Genomic DNA, 17,721 nt, shown 5'->3' with positions numbered 1-17,721 from the left:
AGAGACGGTCTCTTCATATCGCACAGAGCTTCCAACCTTAATTGCCTCAGTCAATCCTCGAGGTACATAATTGCGTCCTGTAAAAAAGATTCCTTCTCATAGTTGGAATCGTGAATGTTATCGTGCTTCCATTATTGCCTCGAATTGGAAATCCCCAGAATGGAATGCCGGGGACCGGGGACGGCAGTTCCCGCCTGCAGGGTGCGTCACTGCAGGAAAAGAAACCCCGACGGGGGGAGCTGGGAACCCACCCCGGGCCAAAGGAAGAAAAGCGCAATGATTTGTTTCTGCTGGGAGAGAAGGCCGGCGTCGATACCTGTACTGGGCAACGGTCAGCTTGGCCTCGGGCTCGGCCCCGAAGCCGGGCAAGTGCTGGCTTAGGTAGGCCTCCAGGGACCTGCAGTCGAACCTGTGCTGGGGCAGCACTTCGGCCGTCCCGGGCTCGCGCGGGGCACCGGTTTCCATGACTGCCGCTGCCACTACCACAGCAGGCCGCAGAACCTACAGGTCTCCAGCGCTCAGACACCTCTGGCGGGGGCAGTGTCACTCTTCTCTACAGCCAGGGGGCGAGGCCGGGACACGCCGGGGCGGCTCCAGCCAATCACACACACCCTCGCCGCCGTTGCTGAGCAACAGTGGCCAGCGGATTCCGGTGACTTAGGCTTTAAGTAGGGCAATGGCAAAAGGGCTGCGTGAGTGTTCGGATCTAAAATTTTCAGTCAGCCTCAGAGCTGGAGGCCTCCATTTTAAACAACGCAGAGTCACGTTAGTCTCTTCGGGTAAATAGGCACACAGAAGCCCCTTCCGCCTCCAAATTTAATGCCCCGGCAGGCGGAAGACCCATGAGGTCCGGTTCAGAAAAGGGGCCGTCAGGCCCTGGAGCCCGGGAATAAAAGATCCTGGTGTTTCTCCTAGCCGCCCGGTAGAACGAGCAGCATCGCAGGCCGCCGGCTCTGGACAATTCTGACCCCGGCCCTGCTCCAGCCTGGTCAGTTAGGACCGGGCGAAGAAGGAAGCTGAATGCGGCGGGTTTTTCCTGGGGGGGAGCAATGACTGCAACGTACCGGAAGCGGTACCGCGTGCGGCCCGCCGGAGTGGCGGAGACGTGGCTGGCCGTGAGGGGCTAAGAGCGCTTCCCCGGGGTTCTGGGCTAGGAGGGCCGCGGCTCCGTGCCTCCTCACGTAGCCCTCGCGGGCCTGGCAGGTCTAGCAGCGTGGGGCGGCGGCGGCGGCGACGGCCGGGGCTGGGAGCGCTGGCGGCCGGGGTCCCAGCCATGGCCGAGTCTGTGGAGCGGCTGCAGCAGCGGGTGGAGGAACTGGAGCGGGAACTGGCCCGGGAGAGAAGCCGGCGGGCCCAGGGGGGCGGCGACGGAGGCGGCGGCCGGGCCCGCATCGAGAAGATGAGCCCCGAGGTGGTGGACTCCAACCCCTACAGGTGACCTGCGTTGCGGGTCGGAGGGGGGGCGAGGTCACGGTCTCATGGGGTCGGGAGTGAGGCGGGCTCCCCACCTGCCCGGCTCACACGGCCTCTCACCTCTTTTCTTGTCCTGGGGGTCCTCTTCCCAAACGGGCAAGGCCAAGTCTGAGTACTGGTCAGAAGATGTTCTTTCTCTTTTTAAAAAACCCAAATGAAGCAGCCATATGGTGCTGCTGCTCCTGGGCCTGCTGGGGACGCGTCCAGTTTCCTAGCGCCCCTGCCTCTTTTAGTCTGCCTTGCTCTGCATAAAACCGATAGAAATAACTTTCAGAAGAGGACATCAAATGTAAAACCTGCTAAGCATGGACTTTGAGTTTCATAAAGGCTGCTCAGTGTTTCTTAAATTGGGGGCGTGGTGGAGAGAGCTGGATTAGCTCCAAAGCCCTTCTACTTGACCAGTCCTGGCCGCCTTTCTTCCTTTCCTAAGTCTCGCCTTTCTTCCTTTCCTAAGATTTGTCAGTTCCGCAGGCCGAATACACTGCGGTGGTTAAGGGTAAGGACTCGAGAGCCAGACTCATTGAATTCACATCCCAGCTCTTAGCAGCTGAGTAACCTTGAGCGAGTTCTGAAGCTGTCAGCTTTAGTTTCTGCTTTGTAAAATGGGGATAATAGTAATGTCTTTCTCTGTCCGAGTTGTGAGAATGGAAGATGTCAGTATTCGCAAAGGCCTTAGAACCGCCCTTGTACGTGTTAAGTCTTGTACAAGACTTTATTGCTCAGCGCGTATAGTAATAAACCGTTACTGAGCTGTCACTACCTGCTAAGCACTTTGCATGCATTGTCACTTTTCCTCCTCACCACAGCCCTAGAAGATTGCTACTATTATTTTACAGGTGAGAAAATTGAGGCTCAGAGAGCTGCTGTGACGTGCCTCAGGTCGTGGAGCTAGTAGTAGGTAATAAAGCCTGGACTGGTATTAAGTTTGTCTTACTCCCAAGTTCACGTGGAACTGTCTCCTCAGTAAAAATAAATAAGCCAATAAGTAATGTGGCTAAAAACTGGATAGTTTTAAAGTAGGTGAAACAGGAGAGATGTTATTGTAGTTCTTTCCCTTTAAGGAGGAGGAGGGTTGGATTTTTAAAAAAGGATTTTTTTTTGTTTATGACATATAAAGCCTCAGTGGAAGTCTTAGGGTGCATGTATTTTATTTTATTTTATTTTATTTTATTTTATTTTATTAACAACCTAAAATGCAGACTACTATTGAGGCACAAAGATGTTAATTACCATATTATTTGTAATAGAAAAACCTGACAAAAATTCTAATTGTTCCATAATTACAGAAGAGTTCATATTAACTCACATCAAGTGAAATCATGCCAGATTCTTGCTTTTCCCCCATTCATCAGATCTAATAGGTTACCAAGCTGTCTTAATTCTACTTTCTTTTTCTTCTTTCAGTTTTATTGAGATATCATTGACAGGGTGCAGGTGTGTTTTAACTGTATTGCCAAATATGAAGGATTAATGGTCCAAAATTTTTAGAGATTGAATAAGCATGAATGGACATCTCTAATCAGTATGGGTGGAAACTATTCCACTTGGCATCCTTAAACATTGTTTGATTTTACAAATGAAAATTTTGACATTTTCCCTCCAAGAATGAAAAGCAGAGGAATGTGGATCGTATGTTTAGAATCATTTTTCAGACATTATTTTAATGTGATATGATCCCTTGACATTGTAATAATCACAAACAAAACTTTCAGAACTCAAATCTAAGCATTTAGTACTGTATTTTCTATCTCATTTGCACCATTTGACTTTATTAAGTCTGCTACATAGGAGATGGCAGTTGTCACTCAAAGCTCTACTAGTACATGGAAATTTAATATTTTAGAATTGTTGTTCATTCAGCAAATATTTAGTGAATGCCTTTTCATCTCCAGCCCTCCTGGATGATATTTTCTACCATTTATTGAGTATTTTTATGCACAGACATTGGGGATACAAAGTAGACATGGTCATTTCCCTCCAGACATTACCAGATGAGTGTGAGAGAAAGGTAAACATGGGATTGCAATATGAATGGTAAGAAATATGATAAAGTACCAGGTTATTGAAATATATAGGAGAGAGGTTTGTAGGTGCTCAACATCATTTTAATTGCATCAAGTGATACAAAAGAAATAAAGCCCCTGACCCTCAAAGACCTTTTACTTTAGTTTGGGAGACTCGATGGTTGTGGAATAATGATCAAAAAACACAAAGAACTGTAAAATTATGTTATAGAATATAATTATAAGCATGTGGAGAAAATGGATAGGCGAGCAGAGGCTTTAAAATTAGAAAACCTAGTTTCAAATACTGGTTCAAAAACCCAGCTCTGAATACTTGTTTGCTGGTTAGCTGATCTTGGGCATACAGTAGGTGCTAACTAAAAGTAGACATCATTCGTTTTGGGCAGAGGCAACGAGTGAAGGAAATCCCAGCCATGAGATTATTCTGATGCTAAACATTAAATCTGAGTGTTAAACATTAAATATTTCCATATTCTAAGAAAGCACGGAAAATGTTGAAATTTCACTTTGACCCATCTCATCTAGACACTTGACATTTAAGTCAATAGGTCTCAATCTTGGCTGTACATTAGAACATCGGAGGAGCTTTTAAAAAAAATCTTGTTGCACAGCTACACCTGGGAGGGTGGTTAGGCATCAGTGCTTTTAAAGCTGCCCAGGTGATTTAGTTTCATCTGGTAAAAGCCAGCTGAAAGATTCCTCCTCTTTTAAAGGATTAGTGATGATAGAGTTTTTGTGTTTATTTTCTGTGATGATGTATGTGTACCTATATCACTATTAATTAAAAGATTGTAGGGCCGGCCCCGTGGCTTAGCGGTTAAGTGCGCGCGTTCCGCTGCTGGTGGCCCGGGTTCGGATCCGGGTGCGCACTGACGCACTGCTTGTCCCGCCATGCTGAGGCCGCGTCCCACGTACAGCAACTAGAAGGATGTTAAACTATGATGTACAACTACCTACTGGGGCTTTGGGGGAAAATAAATAAATAAATAAAAATTATTAAAAAAAAAAAGATTGTAAGCTTTAAACCATTTTTTCTTTGTTTTAAGCCGCCTGATGGCACTGAAACGAATGGGAATTGTAAGCGACTATGAGGTATGATAAGCCTTTCCAAGTTTTTGAAGATGATTTCAGTAAATGAAAATAATTTTTGATGACGAGTTATTAACCAACACACGTAATTTTGCATTTCACAGAAGATTCGTACCTTTGCTGTAGCAATAGTAGGTGTTGGTGGAGTTGGTAGTGTGACTGCTGAAATGCTGACAAGATGTGGCATTGGTAAGGTAAAAATATCTCTTTGCCTATCGTATAGGGAAACTACTCACTTCTGAAGTAAATCAGGTACAAATTAGGATTTTTTTCTCATTAATAATGGTTTACTGATTTGTAGTATATTTATTCAGATTGTTCTTTCCACACGAGGGAGTTAAGACATTACCCTATCAAAATGGAAGCTGATATTATTGCTAATTAAATAAGGACTATCTAATTGTGTCTTTTGTTTGGGGTAATATGTAAACAATTTGGATTTAAGTGTTTTAGATATAGAAGCTTAGGAAAGAAGGCTATTAAATTGATAAAAGTGTGTAAATGAAACACTGAAACATCTAACAAATAGTTTTTAAACACATGCTTTATACAAGATAGACCAGAAAGCATGTACCTCTCTTATTCTTGAAATTGAACTAGAAAATGCTCCAGATTTTTTTTTTTAACCCGTACATTTTTTACTTTTTTCTAAAATTGATTTAGATTGTGGGTAGGAAGGAGAAGTGAACTTATACCAGAAATCAGTCTACCAATCTTAGATTTATAAAGCCAAAGTCCATGATGTTAGATATGTAGTGGTTGAATACATAAATTTTCCACAATTATAAACCCTTTAATTTGTCATTTTGATAAAGCAAGTATTTTCCCACAAAATTTATCTATACTTTTTAATATATTGGTCCACTCCATGCCCCAAATTCTTAAAAGAAAGTGGTTTTGAAGTTGGCATTCATTTACCAATATAGGAAAGATAACACCAAAATACTAAAAATGTTTATTAACATTTTAAAGTCTTTTGAGAGGTTAACAAAAGCCAGCCAACAATTGCTGATAGCTGCTATAAGTACCCTGGCTGATTGACCAAGGATAGTAGAGATCATGGAGATCCGTGGTTCTCAGGTTTGAGTATACATGAGAATCACTTGAAAGGCTCCTTAAACACAGATTGCCAGACCCTACTCCAGTGGTTTTGATTCTGTAGGTTTCAGGTGGACCTAAGAATTTGAATGTCTAACAAGTTCCCACAATTTCTTCAAGTGTTCCAGGGACTGTAAGAACCGATGGATCCTTGCTACTCAAAGTCTGTTCCCTGAAGTAGTAGCATCAGCATCACCTGGGAGCTTGTTATAAATGAAGATGCCAGGCCCTACCCCAGACATGCTGAATCAGAGTCTGTGTTTTAACCAGATGTCCGGTTGATTCACATGCATAGTAAAGTTGGGGAAGTGCTCCTGTATTTCTAACAAGCTCCAGATGATGCTGATGCTGCTAGCCCAGGCCACATTTTGAGTAGCAAGGATTTAGAACAGTGGTTATCAAATATTGCTGTAATTAGAATCACCTGGGAAGTTTAAAATTCTGATGTCCAGACTGCACCCCACAATAGGTTAAATAGAATCTCTGGGGATGAGACCCAGACATCTGTATTTTTCAAAACTCCCTGAGTGATTCCAGTGTGCACTCAAGTTTGTAAGCTAAAGATCTACCTAGGTAAGTTTCAGAACTCTTTCTTCAATATGTAAAAGTGATAAACAAGAAGCTAATTCATGGGGTTAGGTAGGAAAGTGGAGGATTCGAGACCCAGAGCCTACTTCTTATCCCTGAAAGTTTCTGAAATCCCTGGGGCACCCTGGATCACCAGATCTAGATCCACTGCTTTATTTTACAGATGAGGATACAGGCCTAAAATGTGAAAGTGACTTACCCATGATCAGAGCTAATTAGTGGTAGTTACAACTCACACCTCCTGTCCCCAAAGTTAGGATTTCCTGCAGCTTACCAGCTATGAGGCTGAAACTCAAATTTAATACTTGGCCTGACCGATAAATATTGTTGAATGATTTTAAATGAACCATATTTTGGAGACTCTAAGTAGGGTTAGAAAATTATCATAGAGGGCATAAGTGATATCTTTTCTAGCAAGATATTGAGGTTTACCTAGGTGGTGTTTTTATGGGCTGGGTTTCTTTTAGTTTCTGTATTGAGAAGAAGAAAATCCCCGTTTTTGTTTTTATTGGTAAATTTAGGATGCTGAGAATTATATTACAAAGTCACAGAATTTTAAATCAAGGAAAGGACCGGGGACATTCTTGGGTCCACCCTGTTCTTATTGATGAGAAATGAATCTTTTGGCCATTTTAAAATTGTGAGTGTGTGTGACAAATGCTGTCATACCTAAACATATAGCAGGAAACAACAATTAATTGGTTGGTTAGGAATTCTATTTGAAATAACGTTTTAGCTGTGGTGTGGGTATATATAGTGTTACATTCACAAAAGGAGTCATGGTTTTACTAAGCTTTAAGTTACGACATTTATCTTATTTAAAAATTTCATTTATCTAATGGTTCTTGGCTTTTGGCAAAAAATTGGAATGAAGTAGGATTTTGGCACAGTTTTTATAAATTGAAACGCACATTAATTTCTCAGCAAATCATTTAGAGAGGCAGTACAGCGTTGTGGTTAGGGTGCAGATGCTAGATCGAGAATGCCTGAATTTGGCTCCCATTTCTACTACACATTAGCTGAGTGGCTTTTGGGCAAGTGCCCTAGTTGTCTCATTTCTAAAATGAGGATAATAGTACCCATGTACTTACCTCATATGAGCATTAAATGAGTTAATATATGGCACCTAGTGTTTCAGAGTTAGCTATTATTACTACTGTCAAACTGGTAAACCCGTCAAATGTAAAGCCCACTAGTTTATCTTTTGTTATTTTTAGTTTGTTTTTTGGTATGTTTTTCATTAGAATACCACTATTTTCATTTTAGTTGCTACTCTTTGACTATGACAAGGTGGAACTGGCCAATATGAATAGACTTTTCTTCCAACCTCATCAAGCAGGATTAAGTAAAGTTCAAGCAGCAGAACATACTTTGAGGTAAATGGAATAGCAGTTAAAGACCATATTTAGTGTAATCTTGCTTTGTGTATTTGGTATACGTTAACTTAATGTATAAATGGGCCTGAATTTTTCTCTATAAAAATGCAGGCTTCTCTTGTATAAAGAATTCTCTTACCTCTTGGATCTAGATTGGCAACCTCTTCTGTCGAGGGCCAGATGGTAAATATTTTAGGCTTTGAGGGCCGTATGAGCTCTGTCAAAACTGCTCAACTATGCGGTTGTAGTGTGATAGCAGCCGTAGGCAATATGAAAATGAATGAGCATGGCTTTGCTCCAATAAAACTTTATTTATGGACTCTGAAATTTAAATTTCATATAATTTTCACTTCATGAAATATTGTTCTTTTGATTTTTTTTTTTTTCCGCAACCATTTAAAAATGTAAAAGCCATTCTTGGCTTGTAGACTTTACAAAAACAGGTGGCATGTCAGATTTGGCCCAAGGGCCATACTTTGCAACCTTTACTCGAGGAAGTTTCTTTGTTGCCCCAGACATACTTGCACTGAATTGAATAAGGAAAAAGAAGCTCTTTTGTCCGGCTGAGCCGAGCTAACAGAGGTGATAAAGGTTTAATTTCCAGCGTATGGATTGTGGGAGCATTTTTGTAATCCTGACAATCTACGTGTTTTGAACTTAGTCCTTGAAGTGGGACAAAAGAGGTAGAAGAGAACTTTGGATTTTCTTTGAATAGCTCGAATTCCATTTGTCTAATCTCAATTAAATGATCTTTAGCTCTTGTAGTTGTTTTTCCTGCTTTCTTGTACTATTCCTCTCGTAGTTTTTGTAATCATTCCCTTTTTCCCTCTTAGGAACATTAATCCTGATGTTCTTTTTGAAGTACACAACTACAATATAACCACAGTAGAGAACTTTCAACATTTCATGGATAGAATAAGGTAGAATTTTATTTATGAATATTTTGTACAATGTCCAGCTCAGTTAAACAAGTATCATTAGAAAATCTACTGATGATTAATTTAATGATTTGGTAGATTGACATATATTTTTGTTTCTAAAGTAGTTAATTTTGTGTGATTTTTATGTATTAGGAGCTCAGTAAAAAGTGTATATTGTCCCAAAAACAACAGTAACCACAAAATAAACAAAATAACTTTGTTATCATAATGATATAACAAGAGACCCTCTGTTGTAAGTTCTGTGTTCTAGACTGTATTTCTATCTGAAAGTGGTTTTTTGCAGAGACTGTCAATACCACTGAAATAGTAAATTGTATTCAATTAACTTTTATTGCATTTACATTTATAGTGAAACATGAATAAGTCTGAGGAGCCGGCCTGGTGGTGCAGTGGTTAAGTTCGTGCGCTCTGCTTTGGTGGCCTGGGGTTTGCGGGTTCGGATCCCAGGTGTGGACCTATGCACCGCTTATCAAGCCATGCTGTGGCAGGCATCCCATATATAAAGTAGAGGAAGATGGGCACGGATGTTAGCCCAGGGCCAATCTTCCTCAGCAAAAAGAGGAGGATTGGCAACAGATGTTAGCTCACGGCTGATCTTCCTCACCAAAAAAAAAAAAAAGTCTGAAAGCTGATAGGGAAATGGTAACTTTTGTGTACAGACTTTATACTTGCACCCTTGTACATGTTGTATAAGAAGTACTGTAGTATCATTGACATTATATTCATAATAGTTTCTCAATACTCGATATATACTGGATCTTTAATATTAAATACTTTCTATGTCATAATTATACTCAAACATTTACTGAAAGAATAAATTTGGGACTGAACAAATAAAGTCTAATTAGCGTGTATTTTGTGTCCTGATTTTTTTCAAATAAAATTTATTTTCTTTGCCTAGTAATGGTGGATTAGAAGAGGGAAAACCTGTTGACCTAGTTCTTAGCTGTGTGGACAATTTTGAAGCTCGAATGACAATAAATACAGTGAGTATTCCAATTGTGTAAGGTGTTACACACATGGATTTATCTATTTTTCTGTATATTCTATCAGTATATATTCTCTTTCCTAAAAAAAGTTCTGCATTTAAACCCTTTTATAATGTGTGTTATTTATTTTTAATGTTCTGTCAGCCTACTTTTGAAATTTCTTCTCATGGCTGTGGGACCTGTCAACCTTGCTGGTGTGACATATGTTTCAGGATCCTACTCTCTCTTATGCCAATAGAGGAAATTATAAAATAGCAGATACTTCTGATGTACGATTTTTAAAATAAATGAATATCTTATAATACTGTCTCATTGTTGGCTGGCATTGGTTTTTTCTTTTGTTACTTTATTTTTAAGTAAATGTATAAAAATGTATAAATTGCCTAAAAACATAGTTTCTCAAAAATTAAACTGAGTTCTTTTTCTTTTGGATTATTGTGTTTTCAACTTTTCAAATGACATTTTGCATTTTTTTGTTGTTGAAATTATTTTAGAAAAATGAAATTTTACATTAATAAAAAAAATCCAACAAACTGTGGCTCAATTTAATTAAATAGATATTTATTGACTGCTTACTTGAATGCTGTCAGTTTACTTTTTTCTTTTTTTTCTTTTTTTTTGGTGAGGAAGATTAGCCCTGAGCTACCATCTGTCACCAATCCTCCTCTTTTTGCTCAGGAAGATTGGCCCTGGGCCAACATCCATGCCCATCTTCCTCTACTTGATATGTGGGACACCTGCCACAGCATGGCCTGACAAGCATGTGTAGGTCCATGCGCAGGATCCAAACCCTCGAACCCCGGGCTGCCAAAGCAGAGCATGCGAACTTAACCACTACACCCCCAGGCTCCCCCACTTTTTAAATAGAGAGTGGCAATTGCCAAGGAATTCCATTTACAACTTTGCTCTTTTATTCTGAAAATTAATTTTTATAAACCCTTGCTAGTCCATTTAGTGAAATCCCAGTTTCTCATGAAAAGAATTTATGTTAAATTATTTCTTGCTCTTTTATGTTCTTTTTTGTGTTTTCATCTATTTCTACTAAGGCTTGTAATGAACTTGGACAAACATGGATGGAGTCTGGGGTCAGTGAAAATGCAGTTTCAGGGCATATACAGCTCATAATTCCTGGAGAATCGGCTTGTTTCGCGGTATGTATGTGTGCTTCATTTTGGGTTATTTTTCACTGTTAAGTAGAGTTCCTAGGGGCATTAAAAATGTATTACAATTCAAAGAAAAAACAAACTTTGAATGTGATGGAATACTATTTGGAACATCTTATACTTCTTTCCCTTTCTTTTGGAATATATTTTCTTTTATTCTTTTTCATGTAGTGCGCTCCACCGCTGGTAGTTGCTGCAAATATTGATGAAAAGACTCTGAAGCGAGAAGGTGTTTGTGCAGCCAGTCTTCCGACCACTATGGGAGTGGTTGCTGGCATCTTGGTACAAAATGTGTTGAAGTGAGTGAGGGCTAATTTTTCTGAATAGTGTTGTTTGCTTTTGATAAAAATAAATATGTTGCATGAAGCATTTCAAATATTGGAATTACCAGCTAAGTATGTATTTTATTTTTTTTAATTTAGTTTTAAATATACATATTTTTTTATTTTATGTATATATAATGTACATATACTTTTTATTTATGTATAAATAATGTGATATATTTAATTCAAATATATATTACTTAATATTACATGTATTAATACATATACATGTTTGTGTTACTCTCTGGATTTGGAATAGCTCTTGTTCAGTGGTACAGTGGTATTAGTGTATTTATTTATGAAGCATTAACCAAATGATTTAAATCTCTGCAGGTTTGAGCAAAGGGTGGAGACTTAGGCATAAATGCACTTGCTTCCACTATCTTGATTTAATTCTTAATAAAAATAATACAAGTGTGGTTGAACATTAACCAGGGTAATATCTCTGCTATCCAAAAACAGATATCCAGCAACCACACCATCTAAAATATAGCTAAAAGAGACAAAGGTTTCTTTGCAGCTCAAATTAATGTCAAAGAGTTTTTGAACCAACTCACACTTTATTAAAAGCAGAACCCCTTTAGGTGTTCCCTAACCCAGGCTATTTTTTTCTTACTTTACAACTTTAATAAGGTTAGTAATGTTTCCTAAGCTTCCAATATAAGAACAAAGTACACCACAATACAGGGAGGCACTCTGTTGTCAGAAGTGTCAGCTACCAGCAAGGAAATTATAAAAAGCATACGTTAAGAATGCTCAAGGCAACTGTCTAGGGCTATTTCATAGAAGAGTAAATAGCCTGTATAAACTTCTAAACAAAACATTTTATAGTATGATACAAAAAAGGGGGAAAAAAATTCATGGCTATAAAGTATTCTCCTATGGATGTGTCATATTTAGCCAGCCCTCTATTGATGGACATAGCCCTGGTGGTCTAGTGGTTAAGATTCTGTGCTCTCACCTCCATGGCCTGGGTTTGTTTCCTGGTCAGGGAACCATACCATTTGTCTGTTGGTTGTCATATTGTGGCGGCTCTGTGTTTCTGTGATGCTGAAAGCTATGGCACTGGTATTTCGAATAGCAGCAGGGTCACCCATGGTTTCAGTGGAGCTTCCAGACTAAGACAGATTAGGAAGAAGGATCTGGCCACCCACATCCGAAAAAATTGGCCCACGAATAGCAGTGAAGCCTTGTCTGGTACGGCACCGGAAGGTGAGAGGACAGTGCAAAAAGACCAGGCAGGGTCCAGCTTTGCCACACACAGGGTCCTTAGGAGTCAGAATCGACTACACGGCACTAACAACAACTATTGATGGTCATTTAGGCTACTTAACAGATGTTTTTGCTGCTATTAACAATGCTGCAAACAACATCTTGCATATATCTTTGTATACTAGATTTTTGTATAGTGGATTTTTCTAAGTGGAATTTCTGAGTTTATGCAATGTTTATTTTGACAGATATTACTAAATTTCTCCTTCAAAAGGATTGTACATTTCCATCACAGTGTAGGAATACCTGGTTCACCCACACCTTTGATAACATTGGGTATCATCCAACTCTTTAATCTTTGTCAATACAATAGGCAAAAATTGGGTATCATTTTAACTTTCAGTTACTTGTGAAAAGAGTTGAACACTTACATTTCTCTGTGAATTGTTTGCTCATATCCTTTGCTCAGTTTTTGTCTTTCTGTGTATTTTAAGAACATGCATTTGCAAATGTCTTTTTTTTTGTTTAACTTTTGTACATGATTTTTCCTCTATAAGCTTCTAAAAGAAATCAAATTTGACTAGGAGGGGGAGCACAAGGGAGCTTTATGGCATACTGGAAATGCTCTATATTTTTATCTGAAAGTGATTACATGAGTGAATACTTTTGTAATATTTTATTGAGCTATACATTTAAGATTGTAAACTTTACAGTAAGTTTTATGTAAAAACTTTAAAAAATTAAAGTAGTTAGATTTAGCACTATATCTCAGAGATTTTTAAGATACACTTCTTCCACATTTTAACTTCTCCGAAATCAGTATGTTTCTTAAAGTTGTTTACGTCATAGTTTAATTGGCAGCATTTTATCTTTATTAGAGGTTCAAAAAATAAGATTGCATTCTATGGTTGATGAAATGGAGTAATCTTTTCTTGCCTACATTTCATTCAATAAATATTTACTATGAGCCAGACCCTGTAAACAAGATAAAAAATTTCTCTTTTCTGGGTTGCTTGTTAAAAAAATCATTACCTACTTCAAAATAATTTTTTTAAAAATTAAATTACTTTCTTCTAATACTTTTATGGTTTTATTTCTTTATTTAAGTCTGCTTTGATTTGTTTTTCTAGGTTTCTGTTAAATTTTGGTACTGTTAGTTTTTACCTTGGATACAATGCAATGCAGGATTTTTTTCCTACTATGTCCATGAAGCCAAATCCTCAGTGTGATGACAGAAATTGCAGGAAGCAGCAGGAAGAATATAAGGTATATGTCAATCTGTCAGAATGTATGAGATCATATTGCATAGGACAAAAACTTAAGAAGGAACAATTATTTAGATTTGCAATGCAAGATAAATGGATTCTGGATTTTTTAAAGTTTTAATTTACTCACTATGCTTCAAAAATGAAAATTCTGTTCAAAGTCCTTTCTTGCTTTTGGTAAGATTAAAAAGCCTGTCTGAATTCTTGATTAATGCTTCAGAGAACTGAGAATGAGTAAAACCACTTTGACACTGTTTGATTTCTAAAGAAAAAGGTAGCAGCACTGCCCAGACAGGAAGTTGTTCAAGAAGAGGAAGAGATAATACATGAAGACAACGAGTGGGGTAGGAAGTCTTTCATAAATTGAAATGGCAGCATAAAACATAATCTTTTATGGGAGGGAATCTAATTATAATTAAGATTATACAAATTTTGAATAATTGTTGCTTATTAAGTTCCTTTAAAACTTGTCAAATTTAACTCTACAGGTATCGAGTTGGTATCTGAGGTTTCAGAAGAGGAACTGAAAAATTCTTCAGGTCTAGTTCCTGACTTACCCGAAGGAATTACAGTGGCATATACAATTCCCAAAAAGGTACATCTAAAATCTGATTTGCCATAAGTAAATACCATATAAGAGAAAATGTCTGTTTTCTTTCATCCTCATCCTACTTTATAATGCCAATGCAGTATTTCCTGTTTTAGGTATTTTACATTATAGGCTTTATGATGTGTGAAAGAGAGAGGTATGCAGTGTTGAGTGGAAATATGCACAACACATTTTAAATTCTTTGAAAATCTAGATATAAAATAGTTCACTCGTTAATGGATCAAGTGAAATACATTTTGATTAAATGAAGATAATCATTTTTGCATAGTGATAGTTTTAGCCACAATACCATTTAAAAATATCACTTCAGTAGAGGTCTCAAGAACATTGAAATTACTGAAATCAAAAGACTGGTGGGGAAAGCAAAGGACCTTGTCCCTCCTAAAAATTAGAAGGCATATTAAAGAAAATTTACTTTCAAACTTGTTGAACATGATTAAAGCTTACTGATTGTATATTCCTAAACATCAAGAATTTTATATGGTTATTTTTTCACTGTGTTTCCCTCGTTTGTTGATAGCAAGAAGATTCTGTACCTGAAGTAACAGTGGAAGATTCTGGTGAAAGCTTGGAAGACCTCATGGCGAAGATGAAGAATTTGTAGAGATAATGGACTGGCTTATATTTTATTTCCTGTGTTTAAGCCTATTCCCTTGCAATTAAAAAAAATCATTTTAAAACTGATAAAACAGGGCAATATCAATTGATATATAATCTTCACTGAATTGTTATACTTTTTGAAAATTCTGTGACTGTTGCTTATTGTTCCCCCACCCCAAAACTAAATCAGTAACTCTCTTAAAACTCATGTTTCATTCTAGTAAGAAAACTTCAGAGGCAGCCCTGGTGGGTTAGTGGCTAAGTTCAGCGCACTCTGCTTCGGCAGCCCAGGTTCACTTCCTGGGCGCAGACTTACACTGCTCTGTTAGCAGCCATCCTGTGCTGGCAGCCCACACATTAAAAAATAGAGGAAGACTGGCACAGATGTTAGCTCAGAGCGAATCTTCCTCAGAAAAAAACAAAAACAACTTCAAAGGATTATTGTAGGCAGTTATAAATCTTACTGAAAATTTACCCATTGAAATGTTTTGGGCTTGTGGGAGGGGTGGGAAGAAAGGACCAATCTGATGCTCTGTTCCTTTTCTTTCCAATAATCCTTTGTGGTCTGTTGCCTGAGACCATGGACAATAAAATAGTATGTGGTCCTCAAATATAGGGAAAAGGACAAGAGGTACAACTTGTTGATTAGAGCTAGCAGGCAGCTACTCTTTGTGTTTGGAATTCCTCTCTACAAGAAAACTGTCCCCTATTACTAACTTGGCCAACAATGAATTCAAAATAGTTAACCTATAAAAAAAAAAAACATCCTCCCAAATGTTTCCTGATGAAATACAGGCTGAAATGTAGTCACTGGAAAAGTCTGTAAACCTGTGATTTATATATTCAAAACAAGACAAAGGCAGGTAAAAGGAAGCTTTCTTCATGGATAGACAAATACACTTCTAGGAATTAGAAATTATATTTCTGCACTGACCAGGGAAAAGAAATCACTGCAATTGTGCAACATATATCTGGAGTCACTGTACTTTGAGGAGCAAGGGATAAATTTAGGCTAAGATCATCTAGATTATACCCATCATATAGGCTACCTTCTGAATACTTTATTTCATTTAAATTTGATTCCCTAGGTAATTAGACATTGGCAAGGGTTTGTCCTGGATAGTGGGCATAAAAGAGGCCTAAATTGCCTCTGCAATGACTGACGTATTTATTTCACTGGAAGAGTGTATTATTTTCCCTGATCGTGACCAGTACATCATAAATTGGTAAACTAGTTTTCTCTGTAGTTGCATTCAAATAAGGAAGGCTTAGAGAGCCTTGGTTAAAATAAATTCCCAATGGTTTGGAGACCAATAAAGAATATGCATGTGTAACCATTATCCATAGGCTGTTACTATGCTAATCTATTTTGATGATTTTTTTGCTTTGACGATAAGAAGGTCTAAATTGTATCTCTAGGGGGAAAATGTTAGTAAAAAGTTAAAAGTGTATTCCCCACTTGTAAAATAAAGTTCTAAAAACTGATTTTAGAAAGCCCCAAATATCAAATATGTTCAATGTATTAGTTTTGAGATTCGTGGATCGTATTGTGATTCTTATGTTTAGAGTGATGTCAGGAAAGTACAGGGATGGTTTTTCTGGCCTTGAAACTTATTTATGTTGCCTTGGTAGGGCATTTGCCATTTTTAAAAAATTTAGTGTATTCATCTGTAAGAGAACTTTTCTAGTTACTAGAGATGTTTTAGAATTTCAAAAAACCAGTCTTTCTAAATTTCGTTCTTTTGGAACCTCTGGTACACTAATTGACATTGTTAAGGCTTTACTTATAACTTTATTTTATAGTTTGATAGAGTATAATAGCTAGAACTCACCGTCTTCTAAAGACCTTTTTTCTGCTCTTAACTTGGCACTGCACACTGCTGGTGTCTTATACCAAATCTTACCTAAGTTATCTAATTTTGTCTGATTATCTTTCATTTAAAAATAGTTATTGGATTATTTTACCAGAAGAAGTCTCGTAAAAGCTATCTTTTGCAACCTAGAGTGCTCTAGACTGTCTGCATGCCAGGAAAACTTGTATATGTTGGCAGCTGATTATGACAGATTAATCAGCACTGAATTTTACATTACTAAATAAACCTATAGTGCCTGACCAGATTGATAAACACTATTGTTTCTAATGTGAAAGATGGAAACACTCTCAAAATTGCCTTACCACAAAGGCTCTAAATTATAGTAAAACAATATATTCAACTTTAATCCCTTCCTCGTTGTTAATGGGAAGTTAATTTATACTACTACTCAAATGTTTTATGTAGTAAAGAAAATATGTATTATGGGTTTCTTCACATACAAATACTCCCTGAATATCTACAAACACGCTGACCAACAAAGAAAGGTAATAACCATTTAAGAATATTTATTAAGGAAGCTTTGACCCCCGCCCATCACATGGGTTTTTTTTCATATTTCTTTCTGTAAAGTATTAATGAATGAAAATTATAACTACCAGAATTTGGATCCTACAAATTCAGATTTATAATTGAGTTGTCTGAAAGCTACCTTTTTCATTGTGAAGGTGTGGATTAATGTGAACATAATATTCCTATATGAGAACCTCAGATATACACAACTGTCTGTCCCAGCTGTTTTTATCTTTTTAAGCAGGCATTCTACATGAAAACATTTGAGTTGGTAGTGCAATAAGTAGTAAGATCAAAATATAGTTTTAAAAATTCTATTTAAACTTAAATCTTTTGAAATAGTCATCATCCACCAACTGTAATTAATGAATTTTGAATAATATTACAAGTTCTTTTTGTATGTTTTTCAAGTCCAAATTTTGTAGGAACAAGGAATAAATGCATATTATTCTTTTGCTAGTTTTTCCATTTTTCAAGGTTCTCCTAGAATATCAATCTCAGATTATTTCCTAAAGCAGTTTTTTAAGGCATTTAAACTTAATATTACTTATGTATTAAATTACTTATACCAGTAAATAAAGTTTAA

At 37.6% G+C, this 17,721-nt stretch overlaps 2 protein-coding genes across 3 annotated transcripts in view; one reads left to right on the top strand and one right to left on the bottom strand.

Moving 5' to 3' along the window:
• Positions 1 to 1,293, bottom strand: part of ACAD11 (acyl-CoA dehydrogenase family member 11) — a 78,646-nt gene extending 77,353 nt beyond the window's left edge. The window contains exon 1 of the mRNA XM_004419364.3: positions 317 to 1,293. Coding sequence (XP_004419421.2) covers positions 317 to 465 — 149 coding nt within the window. The 5' untranslated portion in view covers positions 466 to 1,293. The remainder of the gene's footprint in view (positions 1 to 316) is intronic.
• UBA5 (ubiquitin like modifier activating enzyme 5) lies at positions 1,021 to 16,867 on the top strand. 2 transcript variants are annotated; one of them, XM_004419365.3, is made up of 12 exons: positions 1,021 to 1,434; positions 4,544 to 4,589; positions 4,691 to 4,780; positions 7,539 to 7,648; positions 8,482 to 8,568; positions 9,491 to 9,575; positions 10,625 to 10,729; positions 10,913 to 11,040; positions 13,407 to 13,542; positions 13,810 to 13,885; positions 14,030 to 14,136; positions 14,672 to 16,867. In XM_004419365.3, exons 1-12 carry the CDS (start codon positions 1,274 to 1,276, stop codon positions 14,753 to 14,755), a joined length of 1,215 nt encoding a protein of 404 aa, XP_004419422.1. In that variant the 5' UTR covers positions 1,021 to 1,273; the 3' UTR covers positions 14,756 to 16,867. The 2 variants fall into 2 exon arrangements, with proteins under 2 accessions (XP_004419422.1, XP_087286690.1); XM_087430564.1 differs by lacking the exon at positions 1,021 to 1,434 and adding an exon at positions 1,616 to 2,371.
• Positions 16,868 to 17,721: the final 854 nt, after the last annotated feature.

Source organism: Ceratotherium simum, chromosome 5 (genome assembly GCF_057802395.1).
Source record: "Ceratotherium simum simum isolate JZ-2026a chromosome 5, ASM5780239v1, whole genome shotgun sequence".
NCBI classification, from domain to species: domain Eukaryota; kingdom Metazoa; phylum Chordata; class Mammalia; order Perissodactyla; family Rhinocerotidae; genus Ceratotherium; species Ceratotherium simum.
Note: the sequence above shows the minus strand (reverse complement) of the source record. Positions and strands in the feature narration are given on the sequence as shown.